This window comes from Echiichthys vipera, assembly GCF_963691815.1.
Source record: "Echiichthys vipera genome assembly, chromosome: 17".
NCBI lineage: Eukaryota > Metazoa > Chordata > Actinopteri > Perciformes > Trachinidae > Echiichthys > Echiichthys vipera.
This window is the reverse complement of record NC_139842.1, coordinates 6594460-6618459: the sequence shown is the minus strand read 5'-3', so window position 1 is coordinate 6618459 and position 24000 is coordinate 6594460. Positions and strand designations below refer to the sequence as shown.

The 24000-nt window shown below is 43.7% G+C and overlaps 2 protein-coding genes across 2 annotated transcripts in view; one reads left to right on the top strand and one right to left on the bottom strand.

Moving 5' to 3' along the window:
* Positions 1-787: 787 nt before the first annotated feature.
* Positions 788-8876, top strand: wipi2 (WD repeat domain, phosphoinositide interacting 2). Its single transcript, XM_083930604.1, has 12 exons — positions 788-1007; positions 1796-1878; positions 2597-2766; positions 2908-3004; positions 3465-3562; positions 3874-3966; positions 4134-4204; positions 4328-4441; positions 5878-6042; positions 7175-7282; positions 7430-7524; positions 8348-8876. The coding sequence occupies exons 1-12, from the start codon at positions 934-936 to the stop codon at positions 8458-8460; spliced, it is 1281 nt and encodes a 426-aa protein (XP_083786730.1). The 5' UTR covers positions 788-933; the 3' UTR covers positions 8461-8876.
* A 3050-nt stretch (positions 8877-11926) lies between these two features.
* LOC310959755 (myosin-16-like) overlaps positions 11927-24000 on the bottom strand; it is a gene marked incomplete at its 5' end in the record, with an annotated part of 18944 nt that continues 6870 nt past the window's right edge. The window contains 32 exons of the mRNA XM_083931214.1: positions 11927-12173; positions 12306-12541; positions 12823-13023; positions 13164-13334; positions 13527-13652; positions 13811-14014; positions 14105-14297; positions 14891-14994; positions 15207-15343; positions 15440-15656; positions 16049-16181; positions 16348-16544; positions 16950-17077; positions 17294-17411; positions 17521-17766; positions 17869-17955; positions 18077-18133; positions 19226-19316; positions 19637-19782; positions 19935-20021; positions 20117-20221; positions 20376-20522; positions 20744-20824; positions 21182-21355; positions 21458-21539; positions 21753-21889; positions 22096-22216; positions 22318-22435; positions 22620-22707; positions 23229-23414; positions 23616-23792; positions 23891-24000. Of these exons, the coding sequence (XP_083787340.1) occupies positions 12344-12541; positions 12823-13023; positions 13164-13334; positions 13527-13652; positions 13811-14014; positions 14105-14297; positions 14891-14994; positions 15207-15343; positions 15440-15656; positions 16049-16181; positions 16348-16544; positions 16950-17077; positions 17294-17411; positions 17521-17766; positions 17869-17955; positions 18077-18133; positions 19226-19316; positions 19637-19782; positions 19935-20021; positions 20117-20221; positions 20376-20522; positions 20744-20824; positions 21182-21355; positions 21458-21539; positions 21753-21889; positions 22096-22216; positions 22318-22435; positions 22620-22707; positions 23229-23414; positions 23616-23792; positions 23891-24000 (4367 nt within the window). The 3' untranslated portion in view covers positions 11927-12173; positions 12306-12343. The remainder of the gene's footprint in view (positions 12174-12305; positions 12542-12822; positions 13024-13163; positions 13335-13526; positions 13653-13810; positions 14015-14104; positions 14298-14890; positions 14995-15206; positions 15344-15439; positions 15657-16048; positions 16182-16347; positions 16545-16949; positions 17078-17293; positions 17412-17520; positions 17767-17868; positions 17956-18076; positions 18134-19225; positions 19317-19636; positions 19783-19934; positions 20022-20116; positions 20222-20375; positions 20523-20743; positions 20825-21181; positions 21356-21457; positions 21540-21752; positions 21890-22095; positions 22217-22317; positions 22436-22619; positions 22708-23228; positions 23415-23615; positions 23793-23890) is intronic.

Below are 24000 nucleotides of genomic sequence, written 5' to 3'. Positions count from 1 at the left end.
TGAGTATGTCAGTATAGAAAGTGCACCGCACAGTTGTGTCAATTCATATTATAATCAAATACATCATGTTGCCACTGTATGCTCAAGAATGCTGGATAAATGCTGTATAAAGATATTATTATTGTTGTTATTATTAAAGATATTGTGACTTGTTGCTGCTCATGGGGGATTGTTGGGTCTCTGTATATCACAAATAAGTCATAGAGTGTGGTCTAGACCTACTCTCTATGTAAAGTGTCTTGGGATAACTTTTGTGATGAGAATGTGGACCTATAAAGAAAAATGTTATTGAAAGTGAATGTCATTAAGCTGCCCGGTCAATTTAATATAGAATGTTTGGTCAAACATGGAAAATGTTTAAAATAAGAAATATTTGAATAAAGATGGAGAGGAGTTGTTGGAGCAGTTTTAAAAATTGCACGGTACATACTTAAACATTAATATTTAATGGTATGCCTGTATTATCAATTCTACGTATTATAAATAGCGCTGGCAGTCTGTGTAGGCTATATGTTGTTTGCACATATTGACGGTAGGGGGCGCTGTTAGATCACATCATTACTGTACAGTGGAGTGTTTGTGTCCTGTGTTTGCTCCTGCTGTCTCTCTCCCGTTGAGCCGTGACACCAGTCAACAAACACAACGTATACAGTAAAATCTTATCGTGTGATTACATGTTTTATCTTCAGAACTCTGCACTTGACAAAACTGCCCTGGCTCTTTAAAGGTACCGCATGCTGAGTGCGTGCTCGGCGCATGCGCTGTCAGTGGGAGCAACTGCCCCTCTGAAAAACAACAACAATCACTACAGCGGGGTTAGGAAGAAGAGATGGCTCCTTGAAGCTCAACACGTCCGGGCCTTATCACAGTACTAATCCCAGCCCAACTGCTGCTATTTCTATCGGAGCTTTATATGTCGATGGTACCGAGCCCATGAACTTGGCCAGTCAAAGCGGGGATGCAGGCGGAAGCCAGCTCCTCTTCGCCAACTTTAACCAGGACAACACGTAAGACAGGGCCCTGGGGCCGGGGAGAGGAGAGGCTGGGGTCCGATGGCCTGGGCTGTCAAGCTAGCTGACGTTAGCTAGCTCACTGTGAACTTGTCTGGGACCCTCACGGGGTGACAGGGCTCGGTGTGAAATAGTCTAAATACGATTCCTCGCATTATAAAGGACTACCAAAACACGCAGAGTGTAGCTAGCGCTAGCTTTGTTAGGTGTCCAGTAGGTGACGTGCTGTTTCACACGTCAGTAGCTTAGCTTTCCTGCTAACATGCTGCTGTGTGCTCTGAGGCTAACTTTAGCCACAACACACATGTAGCTTAGGTGTCATGTCACTTATTGGGAGTACTGTGGTGACGTCTTTACGGTTAATATACAGACACAGGTGAAGTCTAGGTTTTGTATGTTTTAGGCGCAAGCTTTGGGTGGCTCTTGTTGAGGACTGGCGCTACAGTGTTTGACAATGCTTTAACAGTCACAGACTGGCTCACTATATTTCCTATAGACTTATATAAGACACGTAGCAAGATATCCCGTTGTATTACACCGAGGGTTAGTCCATTAAATGTACTGGTGACTGCTGCTCTAGACCGCTAAGGCCCTTATTGCAAAACGGCTCCAGTCGTGTGACCACTGTCTCGATCTGACCAACACATCAGTGACGCTGACACCACTGACAGTAAACTCCTCTGTGAGCTGTGATAACCACATTGAAGTAACCAGTGTGTAATAATCGCACGCTGACCGCAATGATTGCTCAAAGCTGCTCGTGTCCATTTCTGTTATTTATGCAGGTCCTTAGCTGTTGGCACCAAATCAGGATACAAGTTTTTCTCGCTGTCCTCTGTGGACAAATTGGAGCAGATATATGAATGTAGTAAGTATTGTCCAAACTTACTGTCTTGTGTGTTCAGTCTCTTCAAGGAGCAGACACAGTACTTGTGTATATTCAATGGGTTTAAAGCTACTTGCTCTGCAATAACAGCATTATTACTGTGCTGTATTACTGCTTATTCATATTTCCCGAGCCGTTGTGTTTAATGCATGCTGTCTAGACATAATCACTGCACCATTAGAACACCACTGTTACTTAAAATGTTAATAACGTTTGTCAGCACTTTTCCCCCAAGCCATTTAGCAAAACATCAAGATGACAGAATTTATAGCATCGTCAACAGTCTTATGCATGTGCACTACCTATATGTGGTGAGCCAACATGTACCTTATACTAATCCGGTTCTGTTTGAATAACCAATGCAAAGCAGGGTGGTATGGGACTCAAGTTGAGTAATCGGAGGAAGACGTTGAGTGTTTTGGGCCACTCAGTGCTGTCATCTATAATTCATGAACCCAGCATTTGCTCAGTACATATACTAAACATACATAGTGTGCTAGAAGTTTTGTTGTGGCGGTGTGTTCGTGCACAGCGAAACCTCTGTTAATTATTGTATGTGTTGCTTTCGATAACACCGTTTAACCCCCTAAAAGTTATTAGTGTCACAGAGCGGCAGCTAATAAAAGATGACAGGATGCCTCTGAGTGGACGTTGCAAAGAGATTATTTGTCTGTGTGTGTGTGTGTGTCTGTCCCTGCAGCGGACACGGAGGATGTGTGTATTGTGGAGCGTCTGTTCTCCAGCAGCCTGGTGGCCATCGTCAGCCTGAAGGCCCCCAGGAAGCTCAAAGTCTGTCACTTCAAGAAGGGAACCGAGATCTGCAACTACTCCTATTCCAACACCATACTGGCTGTCAAACTCAACAGACAGGTGAGAAGATGAGGCCAACTAAATGCATGTTTGTCAGACATTTGGTTTCAGCTGTTCTCTCTTGAAATAGTCACATATTCATCAAACTACAGAAGAAGTACTCAACAGTGATGTTGTTGATGTTTTGTGGGTCCTCTGCAGAGGCTGATAGTGTGTCTGGAGGAGTCGCTTTACATTCACAACATCCGAGACATGAAAGTGCTGCACACTATCAGAGAAACTCCCCCCAACCCTTCAGGTGAGTTTGAATAATGATGAGAATGTGTATGTGTATAGTACACCAGGCATGGTATAGTATATGGTATAGTATATGGTATATAGTAGTAAAAGAAAATACTTTTCAGTATAATATGTTCTCAAAATGAAACCTAGAGTGTGAGTTTCCTCAGGTTGCTTTTTCGTTTTTATGTTTATTTTTAGTCAGTTATTTTTTTCCGTTTGCTTTTGCCCTCAAGGCTGAAAACTGTCACTGTGGTCTGAGTTACTGTTGCTTTATTTGTCTTGTTTTTAATACGCCCACTGAACAAAAACCCTCACATGCTGTCAGCACTATTAACATTTCGATGATCGTAGTCTCACTACGTGATTGAGTCATTTTTTCAGTTTCACAGTCAAATTCAGATAATTGTGCTTCTGTTGTTATGATTTACTTTTCATGCTTTGTTAATAAGTTTGTATTTGTGCTCACATTTATCCAGGATTGTGCGCCCTTTCCATCAGCAATGACAACTGTTATCTGGCTTACCCAGGCAGTGCTACGATAGGAGAAGTTCAAGTGTTTGACACGGTCAACCTGGTAGGTGAACGCCAACACATCGAAGCCCCCCGTTCTTCACTATCTTTCCTTAATGAAGCCATTATATTTCATCTACCAACCTTTTCACCACAGCTTGTTTTTCCTTGTGTACATACAACTGTTCATGGCACACAAATACTCAATGCATGTAGCTATAGTGCTGTTACTGGTGCTTATTAAATTGTATCTAAAATAAATGTAAATTGTCCGGTGAGATCATCCAGTGTTTCATATCATCAGTTACAATACTATTACTATTTCTTTGTCTTCCTGCAGTGCATCTCTAACTAGTGTCTGTATGTGCTTTTCAGCGCGCGGCTAATATGATTCCCGCCCACGACAGCCCATTAGCGGCTCTGGCTTTCGATGCCAGTGGAACCAAACTGGCCACAGCCTCAGAGAAGGTAAGACAGTTACTGCACAAGTACATTGGCCTGATGACTATGTGGCTTATTTGTGTGTGTGATGCCTTTTTATTTTTTTTGCCTGAGCAAATACTGATCACTGTTGTTGCTTCGCCTCCAAGCATTGTCGTCCTTTTGCGTATCTTGTGTCTTTCACGTCCTCCCAGGGCACAGTAATTCGGGTGTTCTCAATCCCAGAGGGACAGAAGCTCTTTGAGTTCCGAAGAGGAGTCAAGAGGTGGGCTGTTCTACTGCGGTGGTTTAGCACCATTTTGAATCTATGTTGTGCATGCTTTCGTATGTACTGTATACTGTATTTGTTTTCACCTGCTTCCCTGTACATGTTTGTTTCTTATCTTAGGTGTGTGAGCATCTGCTCCTTGGCATTCAGTATGGAAGGCCTGTACCTGTCGGCCTCCAGCAACACAGAGACAGTCCACATTTTCAAATTAGAGACGCAGAAGGAGAAGTATGTGTACGTATCCTTCCATCTCCGTCCTATTATGTCAGATTTCGAAGAGAAGCTTTTAAAGTGTAATTCTGCCGCAAAATCATCTAGGGCTGAAACTGTTAATCGTGTTACTCGATAACAAAAATGCAGCAAGGCAAAATCTCTGCTTCAATGATTCATTTAATTCCTATCTTGTGCGTTATGCGGCCTGTTCAGTGCAGGAACCATTATTCCAAACGGACCATTTTGGCCGATGCACACCACTACATCCGGAAAAGGCAGAGGATCAGTTCACACTTGAAAAAGAAGCTAAAACAGTGCAATGTGTCCACTGCAAACAAGAACTTTTATACCACAACAGCACAACGTCGATGTTTCAGTGCCTGAGCCCAAAGCAGCCCGTTATTGAGGCCACTTCACCGAACACCGCTGTTCCGGTTTAAGGAATTTTGCACCACTTTGAATTGTTTAAATAGCAAACGTATTCATGGTAAACAATTGCATGTATTGCCCTCAACACACACACACATACACACACATATCGTCTCTTGTACATAATATATATTTTTTGCAAAATAATGTAATTTATAATAATTTTTTACGCAAAATTGTATTTTTTTTATCCGATTACTCAATTAATCGTTAGAATTCTCGATTACAAAAAGATTCGATAGCTGCAGCCCTAAAATCATCCCATGGTCTTTTTCAGCGTTTACATCAAATAAGCCATCAAGACAGTTTTTTCTGTGTAACAACTGTTAAAGCTGCAGTTGGCAAGTTTGGCAGATTGAGTTGACTCAGTCAAATTTCAAATCTTTTTCTAAGACCAGATGATTTATGTGTTTCTATCGGAGCATAGTGTCAGCTTCAGTGAATATGATTAAAAAAAATGTTGCCGACTGGGACTTTAACGGAGAAATCCCGGAGAGTCGCTAACAGCCAGACGTGGCTAACACTGATTAGCTCTGGGCAGTATGGTGAAGGCATTAAAACAGCTTTTTTTAACCACTAATAAAAGCTAATTAGCGAACCCAGAGTTTATTAAGAGGGTTTTCAAAGACCTACCAACTGGCCCTGGTACCAGCTCTTCTTGTAGTAGTCTTGCATAGTCTATTCAAGTCGATTACTATATGCAATCAAAAAGGAAGGAGACCATTAGTGCTTTGTTTTATGTGTAGGGACTCTTCTCATGCTACTGCAGAGGTTTGGTTTTATTTTGAGCAGTATTAGTGGTTAAAAAAAGACGTTTTATAGCCTTCACCTTACGGCTCCAAGGCTAATCAGTGTTAGCCACGTCCGTCTGTTAGCAACTCTACTGGATTTCTCCGTTAATAGTTGTTACACGAAAAAAACTATCTTGATGGCTTATTTGATGTAGGTAAGTGCCGAAAAAAAACATTTACTTATGCTTCATGTTCCTCAGGTTCTCACATTTTGTGTGTGTGCATGTATGTGTGTAGGCCAGCGGAGGAGCCCACCACATGGGGAGGGTACTTGGGCAAGGTCCTGATGGCCTCCACCACCTACCTGCCGTCTCAAGTCACGGAAATGTTCACCCAGGGGCGAGCCTTCGCCACCGTACGTCTGCCCTTCTGTGGGCATAAGAACATCTGCGCCTTAGCTGTGTGAGTATATACAAATATTCATATGCAAACATACGATTTGTATGTACACATACAGCACTGTTTTTTTGTTGTTATATGGGCGCTGCATTTGAAACATGAAGTGAAAGTGGAATCAGAAGTAATATGAATTGCTCAAGGCCAGACTGCTCTCAGTTCTACATTATTATACATAGACAGGTGTTAAAAATAAAAGCATCATGGTCATCTGTGGTATGTTCTTCATGTTTTGGTCATAGTCATCATTTGTCCCATGACTCCCCTGAGACGGCACATCAGTCAGATCTATCTTGTGCGAGGTTTTGACATTCAATCGAGGATTCTTACTAATGCAGTCATACTGCTCGTGTGGCAACCAGTTGTGCTGCTTCTAATAAAATGTGAACCACCTAACCTCCTCTGGCCCTGGATTTTATCTGAGAAGATGTTAGCCAGCAGAGTTTAGAACAGCATATTTTTAATGAACTTGGCGGAGTATTAATGACTGTTGCATCAGTCTGTAATAATCTTTAGACAAGAAAGCGCTGCAGACATTATTTCAAACTTCTTCAAATCCAAACAGCTTCAGTTTCAGCAGTTGCATAACAACAACACACGAGCCACTAGAGCTAAACTTGGTGCTCAGTATATCAGGAGTACTTCATTATTAAAGTTGCAGTCTTCAACATTTGTTTGATCATATTAACTGAAGTTTGATTTGCAAAAATCCACCGGCTATATACACTCAGTGCAGTTCACAGTCCGTGCACACGCCACAGATCCCCCCTCCCCCCCTTGCGCATGTTACAATATCACAGGCACACGCCTCAAGCTAGTCATGCGTTACATGATGTTAGCATTTGCTATATATGAGAAGGTAGCAGCCCAACCTTCGCGTAGCTCATACTCCATGCTGTTTATCAATTGAGAGAAGACATGAGCGCGTTCATAGGAATCTGGTGCACACGCACTGACGAGCACTCAATGTGAGGGAGCGGAGTGCTCCGTTGGTAGTAGGGGAGGGTTAAGAGTGAGGGTGAGAGTTGTAAACATTCAAAATTTAACTGAGTCAACTCCATCTGCCAGACTTGCCGACTGCAGCTTTAAATGGTCTCTAAGATGTTTGTGAATCTTTGTTTTTATTGTTTTAAATCAGGATTCAGAAGATCCCCAGGTTGTTGGTGGCAGCGGCTGATGGTTACCTGTATCTGTACAACCTGGATCCACAAGAGGGAGGGGAATGCACACTTATGAAGCAGCACAGGTAACCCACACACACAGCTAAAACAGAGCGAACGTGGCAGATGTAGAGTGACGATGTGCTATATATAACCTGAAGATTTACACACCCCACAGCCTGAATCTGAAAAAGAGAGTTGTACGGAGAGTTTCTGTTACTGCATCTCCTCAGGTTAGACGGCAGCGCTGAGCCAGGCAGTGAGATCCTTGAGCAGTCACATGACCGCCCACTTGTGGCCCAAACGTACAGTGCTGCTGTCACTAAAGGTATGTCACACAAATGTTCACAAGTGACACTTTATTTTACAGGTCCTTAATGTTATGCTATTTTATGCTTCTGTGTCGGCGATAGCTGTCGCCAGAGGCATTATGTTTTTAGGTTGTCTGTCTGTACGTCCTCTACTTGTGAGTGCGGGATTTCTGGAGGGAATATCTTAAAATGTGGCACAAATGTCCATTTTGACTCAAAGGTCAAAGGTCACCGTCACCTCACAAAATGCATTTTTTTGCCATAACTCAAGAATTCCTACACTAATGATGGAAATATTTGTCCAATATTAATATATATAATATATTATATATATATATATATATATATATATATATTATTGAGTGATGAGGTGAGGACATTTTATATCCCTATGGTCAGCTTCACTATGACTTCATAATGTTTCTGTTCATTATTTAACATCATAACTTAGGAACAGAAGGAGAGACAGTTAGTAGGAGACTGAATCGGCGAGTGGAAGATGTGTGCTAATTATCCACATTTTGCCATAAAATACACTTAATACGTTTGATACCTGCTATTAAGTCTTTACTACATACTGTATATTATGTAAGTCTGAACAGACATGGCTATAAACTGCAACTTTGCATCCATGACTATGGGGCAGACGGAGGCATAAAGCTACAAGGCATTAATGGTAGTGGTACATATCCAGAGGAAGTATATTTTGTAATTTCAGGAAGGAAATTAAGGTAAAATCTTCACAGCGACTGCACATAATAGGCGCTTTGTGGACAAAGACTCTAAGTGATGTAGAAAACAGTTTTTCAGTATTTGATCTTTTGACCTCTTGTTTCCTAGGTTACTGCGAAGAGCAGGGCGCCGTCGGAGGAGCAGGGCTAGAAGATGACCTCAACGACTTGCGCTTAGAGGAAGAAAACGAGCAGCCGCCGCTCATCCTTGAAACTGACTGACTGACTGACTGACTTACTTAAAGGAAGGCTGTACCCACCAATCAGAGGGCTCCTCTGGTGCTGCTATGAACATGTGACACAAGGGGGGGCAGAGGAAGGATCAGAGATGGGGGGGTGTTTTTAAACGCTCAAAATGTTCAAGAGCCTGTCTGTCAGTCTACCTGTGCGTTTGTCTGTCCACATACATGTCCATCTTTTACTCCCTCGCTCCCTTTTCCCTCAGTTTGCCTGCACAGGCCAAACTGACGCTTTGCATGTACATGTGCCAACTGCTAAAAAACATGCTCCAATGTGAAACGAGTATCTGTGTGTGTGTGTGTGTGTGTGTGTGTGTGTGTGTGTGTGTGTGTGTGTGTGTGTGTGTGTGTGTGTGTGTGTGTGTGTGTGTGTGTGTGTGTGTGTGTGTGTGTGTGTGTGTGTGTGTGTGTGTGTGTGTGTGTGTGTGTGTGTGTGTGTGTGTGTGTGTGTGTGTGTGTGTGTGTGTGTGTGTGTGTGTGTGTGTGTGTGTGTGTGTGTGTGTGTGTGTGTGTGTTGGACGTTTGATCCAAAAAAAAAAAAATGTAGCTGTGTCTCCGCTTCAGACACACAGACACAAGCACTGTGTAAAATGAAAGTGATTGTGTAAGTGCCTCTCTGCCCCAGCGTCATAGTTTCTTCTGTTTGAGAGGGGCATCTCTTTGCATTGGCTTAATAAAATCTATTTTCAGTTTTCGGATCTTAACCGAGGGTGTGTACTATCTTTACTGACCCTTTCCTCTCTCACCTACAGTCACACCCTGCCCTGCGAGGAGTGTGGCGTCACTCATGTGGCTCAAGTTTACCCCCTAAAGAACGACCCAGAAGCCTTTGGCATGAGGCAGAGGTGTGTGTGCGTGTGCGTGTGCGTGTGCGTGTGCGCGTGTGTGTGTGTGTGCGTGTGTGCATGTGTGCGTGTGTGTGTGTGTGTGTGTGTACACGCATACGCGTGCACACTGGGCATGTACATAAGCAAAACACTGAGTAATTAGCCTCCACTTGTTCCCCCCAAACTCACTTTTACCTCATCCAAACAGAGGCTCAGTGGACCTTCCCACCCTCCTCGGGCCTGCAGTCATTGGTTCATTTTAAACGGATATTAACAATCTTTTTAAAATCTACATAACCAGTCATAACCAATGATGTGTCATGCGTAAGAAAACATGCATGGTGTTGTTGACGTGGTACTTTGTCCATGCATCAAAGACATTCAGGTGGTGAGAATGAGTTAAAGGCTGTCAGCTGATCAGTTGAGAAAGGCAGGAAGCTGTCAGTGGTAAGTCTTCAGTGACAGCCTCCTCTTCCTCCTCACACTGCTGTATCTCTACTCTGTACATTACTAGATGTGACAAGAAATCACTGTACCTTATTGTCAGGTTATGAACGTGGCTTCAAGATTTTACGCTCCCCGGGATTGTGAGTGAACTGTGGATTATAATTTGATTGATCTGGAGCTCAGGCTGAGCCTCATCAGATGGTCCAGGATGCTGCATGATTTCCCATTAATCCTTTTGGTTTCTGAAGCTGCAGAAAGAGGATCAGCGATGGGATTGTCAAGCATTTTCTAATGATTTTGTATAAAATGTGAATCGTTCATCTGAAACTAAAATGAAAATAAATTCCATGTTGATGTATGAGATGGGTGCCTTTTCTTCTTCTTGGGCTGTGGTAAATTGTTTATATTAATTAAGAGGGAACTATAAGTATTTACATGTTTGTTGGTTAGCATTGCAGCTACTCTAACCAGAAAATGTGAATATACTAGATCCTAGATTTGATTTGTATAGTTCCATGGAGTAGGTGACACATTTAAACCTGCATTTATTGATTTGTGCCACTTGGGGGCAGTGCAGCAAGCTGTAAACAACACTAACTTATCACTGATTATCACCTTTAATGATGCTATTGTTAGCTAACACTTTCCTATTTGAACATCCAGCAGACACTGCATTCATTTGGACTTGTGTGGCAATACGATAACTAATGAGGAAGTAGTAGTTAGTCCAATATTCTCTCTCCATGTATCTCTGTGTTTATATCAACTAAGTGCTGAGTGAAAAATCTGGCTCTTTAGCTGCTTAAGCTAGTGTTCACTAGCTTGTCGCTATTTTTTTTCTGACTACAGCTAGCACATTGGTATTGGGACGGGTGGCATATGTTAGTGTTTTGCTACAAACTCCAAACCCAGTGTGTCTGGTCCTTGTGCATAGATGTATGAAACAATTCTAATGCTATTGTGATGTTCAAATAAAATGAACTAACAGAGCTTTCTTGCTGAAAAACAAAGTAGATAAAAGGGATTAGACTGGACCAAAAGCTGAAGGAAGCTAAAAAGCCCAGTAGAGCTGTAAGAAACTGCAGTGTTGTCACTACAAATAATGCCTCTCACATATGTACATTTGATCCATTGTTAATACAGAAATATTAGAGCAACTTTAAAGTGTAACTCACCGCAATTTCATCCCATAGTCTTTTTTGGCACTTGCATACATCTAATAAGCCATTGAGACAGTTTTAACAACTGTTAACAGAGAAATCTGGGAGAGTCGCTAACAGCCGGATGTGGCTAACACTGATTAGCTCGGGGCAGTACGGTGAAAGCTTTAAAACAGATTTTTTAACCACTAATACTGCTTAAATAAGACCAAACCTCCGCAGTAGCATGAGAAGAGCCCCGACACATAAAACAAAGCACCAACAAAGTAGTTAGCGAACCCTGAGTTTATTAAAAGATTGTTTTAAAGACTCAGCAACAGGCCCCTGTACCATCTCCTCTCATAGTAAAGTCCATTCAAGTTGATTACCAAAGTCAATCCTAAAGGAAGGAGCCCATTGATGCTTTGTTTTATGTGAAGGGGCTCTTCTCATACTATTGCAGGGTTTGGTGTTATTTTGAGCAGTTTTAGTGGTTAAAAAAGCTGTTTTAATGCCTTTACTGTGCTCTACCGAGATAATCAGTGTTAGCCACGTCCGTCTGTTAGCAATTCTCCTGGATTTCTCCGTTAATAGGCGTTAAAACTGTCTCAATGGCTTATTTGATGTATGTAAGTGCTGTAAAAGACCATCAGATGAATTACGCTTGAATGCAGTTTTGTAGAAAGGCAAAATCTAGTTAATACCTTCAATACATCAGTTCATATTATGCACGTTTGAATAAACCACAGACCTTTCTGCTCATTTGCTTGTAGTTTATTAAGACTTTGCAGCCGACCACCACACACACAATTTTAACACACATGCAGGAGCGACACACAGGGGTGAGCTCTCTATCGTTGATGTGAGAGCTCAGCTTCACCCGCTCCTCGCCCCAGTGTAGACACCGGCTGAGACCCTGCGAGGCACAGACACGCATACACACATACTAATAAACAATAATATGACCATGAAAGCAAAGGTCAGACACAGTTCGACATAAAAGCACTTTCAAACTGCCTGCAGACATATACAGTAGTACATTGGCGTGCTACAGTAACAGTGCAACATACTAAGCATGCAGGCTCAAATCAGTTAAAGGTGAAGTGACCAATCTTAAGACTACATGTATATTGATTAAGACTATTAGTGATGTTAAAGACTCTTAATTATTTAAGACTTTCTAAGGAGCTCTGTTCGGCCCTTTTTAAGACTTTCCCCGGGGTCCTGAGCTCATACATCCTCAGTCAAGTGTCTTCTGGAGTGCTGAATGGGTGTGTGTCACTCTGTGGGAGCACAAAGACAAAACAGACTTAACAATATTGCGTGTGTGTGTGTGTGTGTGTGTGTGTGTGTGTGTGTGTGTGTCAAAGATGACACACTCATAAAGGGGATCCTCCTGTTTAATTGACGAATACCTGCTAGTGGTGTGTGTAATGTGTGTCTCTTTTCCCCTCTACTCGTCCTGTCCCCCGGCACCAGGCTTAGTGACCTGAACGATCTCCACGGAGGTGAAGCCCTTAGTTGTGGAGGCTCGGTTCCTCATCCTCATTTTATTTACGGTCATCTCTGCCACTTCTGCGCGCTCCTCAGCATCATCCAGTTCATGGATGGTCTTCCTGTATTTAGACAGGCTGCTGTTGGCCTGCTCCTCCTGCAGTGACATGGGCGAGAGGTTTGTCTCAGCATTAAATAAACATGTGAGTTTGTTACATTACAAAATAAATAATGTGCTCTGTCTGCTTTTGAGGAATTAAAAGAAAAGTCCTATTTTTGGATTGACATATTTTAATTATTGAGGCTCTAATGGGAACCAAGTAGCATAATTAAAGGTGACACAATTTAAAGGAATTGTTTCATTAAAACATCACTGAAATCCACGTCATTAATAACAAAGAGATAAAAAATTAATTAATCCATCCTCCTCCTACTCACAGCTTCCTCTATCTGCCGTTTGTAGGACTTGAGCTTGTTCTGGAGTTTCTCCACCAGCTCCTGCATGCGCTGATTGGTCTTGTGGTCCTCCTCCGTCTGGAAGACCAGCTCCTTGAGTCGACGCTCTCCCTTACGGAGACTTTTCACCGTCTCCACGTGGCGCTTCTGCTCATGGTCCAGCTCATTCTCCACCTCCTTGATCTAAGGCGAGAATGGACACAATGGATGTATGTAGATGAGAGGCCCCGGCCAGGTGACGTGTCTTTACGATAGTCTGACCTGTTCCCATTTTGACACTTTTAAAGTACTGCTATCGCCTGCTATAAAACCCAGCTCCTCACCCTGGTTTCCAGTTTCTGGATGGTGCGTTTTCCGGCCTTCAGAGCCTGTTGCTCAGCCTCCTCCAGCTTCAGTGTGAGGTCTCTGAGGTTCTGCTCCTGGTTCTTCTTGACCCTCTCCAGGTGATGGCTGCGGTCCTGCTCCTGCCGAAGCTCCTCACACAGTCGCGTTGCCTGGGGGGGAGACAAATGCGTTAATGCTGAATTCATTTTGAACTCGACGCCACGCCGCAAAAATTGTTGGCTTGATAAAATGAACGCGACCTGAACTCATTTATTTAAATCTCATCTGTTTCATGTATACTATGCCTTTACTATGGCATTTCTATGTGTACCTAATGTTTTGTGTCACTTTATGCAGCTTACATCAGTCACAGCCTTCTTGGCTCTCTCATCAGCAGAGCGAAACTCTGAGATCAGCTCTTCATTCTCACTGGAGATACGGGCGAGGTCGGCCTCCAGTTTTCTCTTCAGGATGGTCAGACTTTGGTTCTAGATTGATAAAAAAAAAATTGCTGAAATTATTTGAGATTATATGATGATCCACTGGAGCAAGTGACAAGACAGAAGAAAGAATAAAAGAAAATGGGATTTTGTCTGTGTGTGTGCCTTCATATGGGACTGTCTGGACTTCCTGTGCAGCCACCCACCTGCATGCTGATTTCACTTAACCTCTCCGTGGTGTCGACCAGCTCCTGCTCAATTTGTTTGCGGGCCCTCTCGGATGCCTCCAGGCCTCCTCTCAGCTCCTCCATCTCTCCCTGCATCAGGCACAAACGCCGCTCCTGGAGGCTGTACTTTTCCCTCAGCTCGTCGTGCTGACGGGCGTCCTCGTCCATCTGCACCTGCAGATCCTGGATGAAACACGACAATATTTTTTTGCTGTAGCATTTTCAAACGACATAGGTTTTTTACTGAGTGGTTCCTTCGAATAAAGCTTCTACTTTGATCTGCTGCTGCAGCTTCTTGAGCGTTTTGACCAGCTCAGCGTTGTTCCTGTTGGCATGCTCCAGCTGGATCTCCATCTCGTTCAAGTCTCCCTCCATCTTCTTCTTCACCCTCATAGCCTCTGCACGACCTTTGGCCTCTGCCTCCAGGCTGGCCTGCAGTGACTCCACTGCACGCGCATGGTTCTTTCTAATCAGCACAAATGACACAGGCACAGATGTAAATGTCCTTGTTGTTGATCATGGGGATCAACCAATATAACTGTGAATGACGACTGAATCTTTGATATTTATGAATTAATGGTTTACTTAAGGGACTGTATGACAATTATTATGGGGAGGGGGTCAAAAAAGGAAGGTTATGACAGAAGGTCATCTATGCCCCAGGTTGATATTTTATTTCGCCCTTTTCTTGTGAGAGTTACTGTCAAAAAAAAGATTGAATAGTTACACCAATATAGTTCCATTAAAAATATCGTGTTTGCCATATCCAGAGGCAAACAATCATGTGTCTTTCATCTTTATAGTTAGTAAGGCTGGAACATTATTTCTCTTCAGTCATTTTAATGATTTCCACACAGTCCCTAAAGTAATGATTTATTTTTTATTGAAATCTCATTGAAAATATCCTGAAAGTATTTCTATGATGTTCAATGGTTGGACCCGTTTCTGTGTTTGACGCACTTTGTAACATATATTTTTTCTTAATGCGTGCATGTGTGTGTGTGTGTGTGTGTGTGTGTGTGCTTGTTCTTGCATTTTGCAGAATATTTGTTTTCTAACCTGGTGACTTCAAACTCCTCCTCTTTCTCGTGGATTCTGCGGTCGATGTCGGCCTTGACCTGAGCGAGCTCCAGCTGTACGCGTACCAGCTTACCCTCCTCCACCTGGACACACACACACACACACACATTCTGACAACTGGAAAATGGACAACTGTGCTATAGACAGAGGCAAATGTCTCCTGTTTGCCCCAGTGTTCAACTTTCCCCATCAAATCCTACTGTCGTTATTTCTTGTACATTATTCTCTTAAATTGTTTTACAGTCAGAACTCACACATGCCAAGTTATTTCGAAGCCAAAAGAAACTCTTCATACCTCCAGTGAAGCTTCGGTCTCCTCCAGAGCCAGCTGCAGCTCCTCTTTCTCCACTTCTAGTTTCTTCTTGGCCTTCTGCAGCTCGTGGACGCTGCGCCCTCCTTCCCCGAGCTGGTCGATCAACTCCTTGATCTCCTCTGTGGGGAGAGAGGGTACGTTTTTTTATCCCCTCTATCACGCTTTTCTCATTTTAGTGGTTGTGTACCACAATATCTGCAGCAGTTAGAAGCTACCTGTGAGGGTTTTGTTGTCCTTGCGGACAGTCTCTATCTGATCCTGGCTCTCCTCATAGGCCGTCTTCAGCTTGTAGAGCTCTGTCATGTAGGAGCGGCTCTCCTTCTGGCTGTTGTCCAGTTCCAGCTGCAGCTCCTCGTTCTTCTGGCTCCACTCGGCCGCAAGCTTGTCGAAAACTCGCTGCTTCTTGTCCAGAGCTGCCGCTGCTACGGTGGTCTACTCACACAGACAGAACGCTTTTTGTGATCATTATTTCTACACTCAAAAAGATTTGGAGACACAAGATACTGTACGATGAAATGGGTGGAGAGGTGATGCTGGTCACATGTTCACAAATGAGGTTGTTCAAAAACACCCTTTACAGTACTTTTAAGACATGATCTTTCTAACTTGTGATGGTTGCTTTTATGGCAAGTGATTCATAAATCAAGGACAAAGGTATGAATCAATAACATCCCACATGCAGTGAGTACTTTGACATACAGTATTTAGTATGGAAGTCTGGCCGCAGCAGTGTGTTCTACGTGTTGAGTTACAGACTTTCATATGGCTGCATGTGTGTGTGTGTGTGTGTGTGTGTGTGTGTGTGTGTGTGTGTGTGTGTGTACCCTCTCCAGGTCGATGGTGAGATCCTCCACCTCTCCCTGCAGCCTCTGCTTGACCTTATCCAGGCTGGCAGCTCTGGCTTGGGCCGCCTCCGCTGCCTCCTCAGCCTCCTGGAGACGCACTGCGAGTTTGCGCCTGGAGAAGAGTAGGTGGAGGGAGATTAAATTCAATTGAAAAGTATCAAGACAACCCACCATGTTTCATTTATACACAAGACTAATATATAAAACTTTTGGCTCCACATTGATTTCAGTGGTAGTGGGTAGTTGTATCTTTTTTTTCTTGGCTCTATTCAACCTACTTGGTCTCCTCCAGCTCTTCGGTGCGGTGGATGGCGTCCGTCTCATACTTGCTTCTCCAGGATGTGACGTCGGCGTTGAGCTTGGACACGAGGCGCTGCAGCTCCCCTCGGACTTCTGTCTCCTCCTCAAGCTGCTCCTTCAGCAGGGAGAGGTCGTGGCGGGCGTTGGCCAGGCCCACCACCGCTGTGTTACGACCCTGCAGAGGGGGAGAGAGGCCTTAGCAGTAGGGTTTATTGGAGGTGTAAGGCGTTTCAAAGTCAACAAAAAAGAAAACTACAGAGACAAAAAGAGGACATATAGTCACCCAAAGGTCAGAGAAAGATTTAAAACTTAAAGCTCAGTTGTTTGAATCTTAAAACCAGAGGGGAATGAATAATTGTTGTTGGAAAATCTAGCCCCAGACTTTGGCCAATCAGGTCATTTTACAGAGAGACACAGAGAGAGAGTGTTCCCATTGGCTCAGGACAGTGTGGGGAGAGGGAGAGCAGCAGGAAGAGATCTCACTCTGCTTCAAATTCTGGCTTTGCTGTTGCTTTTACATACTGCAGCTATAAGTAAATGATAAATGATTGAAAGGATGTGTGTTCGTTGCAACTCATACTTTGTTCTCCTCATCCACCTGACGCTTGAGCTCGTCGATCTGCAAGGTGAGGGAGGCCTTGAGCCTGGTCACTTGGGTCAGCTTACTCTGCACGTCCTCCAACTCTCTGTTCAGATCATTGTTCTCCGCTACACACACACACACACACACACACACAGAAAGAACGGAATATGAAAAAGTACAAGAAACTGTCTGTTTGTGTGTGTGTGTGTGTGTGTGTGTGTGTGTGTGTGTGTGTGTGTGTGTGTGTGTGTGTGTGTGTGTGTGTGTGTGTGTGTGTGTGTGTGTGTGTGTGTGTGTGTGTGTGTGTGTGTGTGTGTGTGTGTGTGTGTGTGTGTTCTCACCAGTTAGATGGATCTTGGATGTGTTGAGCTCAGTCTGATTGCGTTCCATCTCAGCCAGGCGAGCATTGGCCTCTGCCAGGTTGTCCTCCAGTTTATGGGCGTGGGCCTCAGAGTTCATCTAACAAACCAAACACACACAGTGTGTGTATGAGTTTATGTTCATGTGTGATATGTTTACTGAATGGAGCTTATCCCACTAGATTTAAATACGTCAAATAATGTTGTACCTTGGCTTTCTGAGTGGCCTCCATGGAGACGTTGAGGTCTTCGATCTCCGCCTTCATGCTCAGTCTGTCCTTCTCCAGTTTAACTCTCAGCCTGTTCAGGTTCTCCAGCTGCTCGCCCAGCTCTGCCATCGCGTCTGAGTGCTTCTTCCTCAGCGACGCCGCCGTGGCCTCTGATTGGAGCGCCGCCTCCTCCAGCTCCCGCCTCAGCTTCAGCAGGTCCGTCTCCCGCTTCCTGTTCTGCTCGATCTAAAGGGTTGTCAGGGTTTAAATGGCAAGGGGGTTAAAGTTTTCAAATACTTAAACTTTTTACTACCCTCTGATTGATTGGCAGCTGTCAGTCACACTCACCTGGGCCACGGTGGCACCTCCCGCCTCCTCCAGCCTATCACTGATGTCCTCCAGATCTCTTGATAGCTCTGCCCTCTGCTTCTCCACCTTTCCGAGAACAGACAGAGAAACAACTTTAATCTCTAACTGCAAGTGATATCCAACCTACCTACCAACATGTGAACGCATACTTGTAATTCTGCAGTGATATATCAGGTTAAACCCGTACCTTAGCTCTCATGGCTCGCTCAGATTCAAGCTCTTCCTCCAGCTCCTCAATGCGGCCCTGAAAGGAACGAAAAATGTTTGCAAGAGTACAAACAACAATACATCTATTAAACCAGATAATTTATCATCTTCTTGCTCTCTCTCTTTTTTTTCATTTACCATCACACCTTTCCCCCACACATCATATTTATCACTCCGCTGACCTTATGGGGAATTCATCACCTCCAATTTACCACTGCTAAAAACCAATCATATCAGGCTGCTCATAGGATTTGCAACTACTGCAGTGAGTCCACCCCAGTTAACAAAAATACAGTTCGGTCTGCTGTTTGTTTATAAGTGGGAAATGTAATTACATTCGATATGAGTTGCATTACATAATTAAATCATTACACATTCAGCTGGAACAACAGCTACAACAGCTCAATATGCTTCTCTTCTCCTGGTGGTGTTTATAGATTAATAGCTCCTCCTAGCTATGGATGGATTACTGAACAGGCCTACCAGGCACAGGCCCAGGGGCCCATAAGCTCAGGGGCCCTGACTCATAAAATGTTGCTGAAAAAAACACAAAACGACCTAAAATGAGAGACAAAAAATCACCACGTGGATGCAAAACGACCATGAAGAGATACTTAATGACTGAAAATCAACCCAAAACGACCACAATGAGACAAAAAATAACGACAAAAACATGCTAAATGATTAAAAATAGGTGAAAAATGACCAGAGAGAAAAACAAACAATGAACAACAACGTAAATTGCAAAAAAAGATGCAAAACCACCTCCATAAGATGCAAAATGACTAAGAATAGATGCAAAACAATTACAAAGACTTAAAAAAAAAACTTCAAATGGATGTAAAATGACAACAGAGAGAAATAAAATGACCACTTAGAAAACCGTCTAAAAATAAGTGCACAATGACCACAAAGAGACCTGAAATGACTACAAAAGTAGACTCTTTGTCTTGTTCCTACGTCGACAGAGAGGGGGGGCCTCTTACATGTTTGTGCACAGGGACCCATTGTCTCATAATCCATCCATGCTCCTAGCTGGTTGACTTACTCGATAAACATGTTAAACCACAGAAGAAGGCACAGTTAGCCTAGTCGTGTTTCCTCCACTTCTGCGCTCCTAACCACAAACCTGGTGCTCTTTGAGCTTGCGGGTGAGCATGGAGCTGAGAGCCTGCTCGTCCTCCAGCTTCGAGTTCATGTTGTTGATCTCAAAGTCTCTCCTGGATAAACACACACAAACACATGCGCACAGCAGGTGGATCAGAAACCCCCGGGGCTAAGAGTATGTACAGTAAAAGAGAGTGAGGGACACACACTTAGATGTAGTCTATTAGTACTGTACTGATAAGAGTTTGTTTTGATTGATAAACGTACCGGAAGTCAGATGTAAAGATGCTTCTTAAGTTCTAATGAACTTGTCAGGTCCAGTGTGTGTGTGTGTGTGTGTGTGTGTGTGTGTGTGTGTGTGTGTGTGTGTGTGTGTGTGTGTGTGTGTGTGTGTGTGTGTGTGTGTGTGTGTGTGCGCGCCTTCGTCTCTCACTTCTTGATGACCTCCTCCAAGTCGAGCTTGGCGTTCTCCATCTCATTCAGGTTCTCTATGGTCATCTTCAGGTCTCCCTCTGCCTTCCTCCTCGCTTTCTCCACCTCCGCCCTGATCCTCTTCTCCTGCTCCCAGCTGTCCTCCAGCTACACACACACACACACACACCCACGCACACAAACACAAACATGATTAAGAAACTAATGTGGAGAATATATTCAGCTGCAGGTCTGTACACATTCCTGCTCCACAGAGTTTCAATAAGTCATAAAGACAAACAACTTTACAGGTCACGTACCTCATTCACTTGGGAGTTGAGCTTGCTGTTGGTCTTGGTCAGATGGTTAACTTTGTCTTCTTCAGTTTGGAGATCCTCCAGAGTTTTCTGGTTCATTTATGAGAATGTAATGTCTTGGTCACTGTTAAACTCATAAGCATGAAGACGGTGTGTCAAAATATTTGTTTGTGTAGTTTGTCTACCTGTTGCAGTTCCTCCAGAGCCCTCTTCTCCTTCTGCAGCTTGGCGATATGGTCGTCCCTCTGACTCAGGTCACCCGTCAGAGTTCGCACCTTAAAGTCCAGACCCTAAACACACCACGGAACAGAATTCCGCGGTCAAACTCTTTGTGACCATTTATCCAGATGTCTCGAGAAGATACAGACAATATTAAGTGAAATAAACTACATCTCCACAGCTACTTTACTGCATTTCCTCTCCCCTCAGCCTCCTCCCCTCTACCTGTTTCTCCTTCTCAGTCTTTGCCAGTGTGGACTCCAGAGACTCCAGGTCTGTCTTCAGCTCATTCAGTTCCCCCTCCAGCTGCCTCCTCTGGCCGTGGAGGGAGGTTGCGTTGCCTTCCTCTTCCTCTAGGCGCTCACGCAGATCCTAAGACACAGGACAGTTTAGCTGTTTCCCATATAACTCTCCAAAATGTCTTTTTAACAGATTTCACACAACGCTATAAGTCATATTGTCAGCTGTATTCATTCTTCTAGATCGTTAGCAACACTACTTGCAGTTATTGTAGAAATCATGCCTTAAATAGACAAAGATAATTTTGTTGATAGACGGATAGAACGTGTCATGGTTCATGCACAATGTATTACCTGCACTGACTCCTCCAGATGGACCTTTTGGTGCATCAGCTGGGTGCAGCGCTCCTCAGCATCACCCAGCGTGTCCTGCTCCTGTTGAGAGACAAGGGGATACAGTATGTGCATGTGAGCGTGTCGCGTTTTTTAGTTTTAGTTGGCATTTAAAAAACTTGAATAAAAAAAACTTCTCCTCGTTAGTATTCATCATGCAGAAGCCCAGGGCTCGGTTCAAATGTATGTCAAAGAATATCAAACGAACAAGAGAAGCAGAGAATTTTACACCAGTGATTCAATCTTTCTTTGATTGATTGCCAGAGGAAGTATTTTAACCTCATGTTTTATTTCCTGCACAAAAAGAGTTACCAAATAGACTAACAGAATTTCAATCCAAAGGCAATTTAACAAGATGAAACATAAATACATAAATACTGTGTGCGCGCGTGCACTTACTGCAGCCAGCGCCAGGGCGAGGTTGTTCTTCTCCTGTGACAGAGTGACCGTCTTCTCCTCCAGATTTTTGATCCTGCCCTCCAGCTCCTTCACCTTCTCCCCTGCCACCCTCAGCTCCTCTTCCTTTGCCTTGTAGGTCTCCTCCTGACGGGCGACCATCAGCAGGGGCTTCAACTGGGGAGAGGGGGGAGTGAGGCAGGAAATATGATGGTGAAGGTGATAATGATGATCAATTATCATTTGTCAAGTGAGGGGGGGGGGAATCCAGCTTCTTACCTTAGTGTAAAGTTTCCACCAGCCCCAGAAGCGTAACTGAAGGAACTTCCTCACGTTCCGCTGGATGGCCATCAGTGCAATTCTGCATCACACACACACACACACACACACACACACACACACACACACACACACACACACACACACACACACACACACACACACACACACACACAGACGAATGCATAAACACTGTTAGTACGTATGATTGACCTAAATATACACCATGTCTCTGGCCCAGCTGTCTTAAGGGAGAAGACATTTGGTGCACACAAAATCACAGGGTCACGCTGACCGTCTGTCCACCATCTTCTTAAACTCGACCCTCATTAGAGTTCCTCTAAGTTGAGCCTGCAGCATGGTAATGATCTTTGCCAGCCGCTCGTCACGCATGTCCTCCAACTTTGCCAGGACGCCTGCGCGGAAAAACACCTGGAAAGGGAAAGATGTAAAAAGAGAGATGGGTTATAAGTGAGGGAAAATCTTTCATCAGCTTTATGCTCTTGCACACACGTAGACAGCACACAAAAGAGCGAGTGCACAAAAAGTTTTATATTGATTGATATGTATTTGTTCAATAATAATAGAGTCATGTGTTATGTGCTGTGATTTAGATATTGATTATAACTGTGGTGTACCTTGGTGTGACCGATGCGGTACTCCATACTATCCAGGCCAACTGAACTCAGGATGAGCTCAGAGGCCTTCTTGTTGTCAACGAATCCCTTAGGGATGATGTTGGGGTTGAGAATATAGTACCTAAGAGACATTAGGAAAGGAGAACACTGACAGCAGTTAAATTAACTCAGAGATAAACGCTGAAATAATGGCGATGGATATAGACAGAATGGAAGTAAGACCTTTGTTTGAATTCTGGGTACTGTAGTCTGTTAGGGAATCCTTTCCTGCAGATTCGGATGCCCTCGAGCACGCCGTTACAGGCTAACTGGTGCAGGATCAGATGGTTGTCCGTCACACCTTTTTTAACATGAAGGAGAGAACCAAGAATTGTCAGCAGATAGTGAATATTTTCCCAATGTTGTAAGAAGAATACATGTCTGAATATAGTGAACACGGCTCAGAGCTTCAGACTAAAATACACACAGTGGCTTCAAGATTCTGAATATATATAAATATATCAACGCGCTCTTCTGCCACTGACCTGATTTCTTGAACTCATTAGGCACGATGCAACGGACAAAATGGGGAGCAGTGCTTCGCAGGGTGCTCATCAGCTTGTTCAGTTGTTCCTGTTGTACACACATAGTTAAAGAACACCTGTGAGTTTTGAAGCATGGTGTGGCAGTTGCAGTATTCTTAAACGAGTGAGATTGTGTGTCTTTGTACTTAAAATAAAGCTGAATGTCCAGTGTGCTGGATGTTCCTCATTTTAGTTTTGGCTCAGACTTGAGTTAGTTACTGCAAGTTAAGCTTCCAGTTGAGGCAGGGCTGACAGGTGGATATTGTTATAATGGTATATTGTATTGTATTGTTATTGTATTTGTGCTAAACTAAACTAAATTACTGCCTTTGCCTTATATTTAACAGACAGCTACGGTAGTGGTATCAATCTTATCTTATATAGTTGCAAATAACATTGCCAAAAATGTAGTAGTCTTTTCAATTTTGAGTTCCTTTCAGTTGTCTCAAAAAACAGCAATCAGTAACACATTATAACTTCTGCTTACTGTCAGCTTCAAATTATTGCTGTGTACGTGTGCCTGCATGTATACACGTGTAAGCGTCCCTGTGCATCTGTGTGAGGAGTTACCCTGTAGAAGTTGGAGACAGTTTGAAAGGATGAGCCTTTCTTCTGTTTCTTGGTTCCCGCTGCGGACTCCTCCTCCTTGAAGAGCAGAGCCAGCAGATGCATGGAGGACTTCTGGAAGAGTCCCACAACCGTCTCATTCAGAGGGTCTTTGTTCTTCTCCAGCCAGCCACCGATATTGTAGCCCACCTGTGAGAGACCGAGACAGCATTAGTAGAATAGTACACACAGTTACAAGAACCTACTTTATATTTAGAGATATCAATGACTTTGTTGACAGAGGGGGATTCACTATGGCGCTAACTAAGACTACCCTCACATACTGTATGTTTGTAACCACCATACTACTAACGATGCTTGATTTAACCACAACAACAAGCCAGTACTCACAGTGCCAGCATAGTGCACCAGTTCAAAGTGGGCCTCGGGTCCTTTCTTCCCCCCTTTTGGTTTGAGGAAGTTGGAGGACTTGCCGTGGTGGTTGTCATACAGAGCTGCTTTGAAGGTCGCGCTTGTCGCCTTTGGAAACACACACTGCTCCTCCAGGATGGAGAAAATCCCCATAGGCTATAGAGTCAGGTGGAAATAGAAAATATGAGGTGTACTTAACTGTTTGTACATGTTTGTACATGTATGTGCTCTTTATGCTTATGAGTGTGTCTCACCTTCTCCAGCAGGTCGATGCAGGCCTGCAGGTCCAGGCCGAAGTCGATGAAGACCCAGTCGATGCCCTCCTTCTTGTACTCTTCCTGCTCCAGCACAAACATGTGGTGGT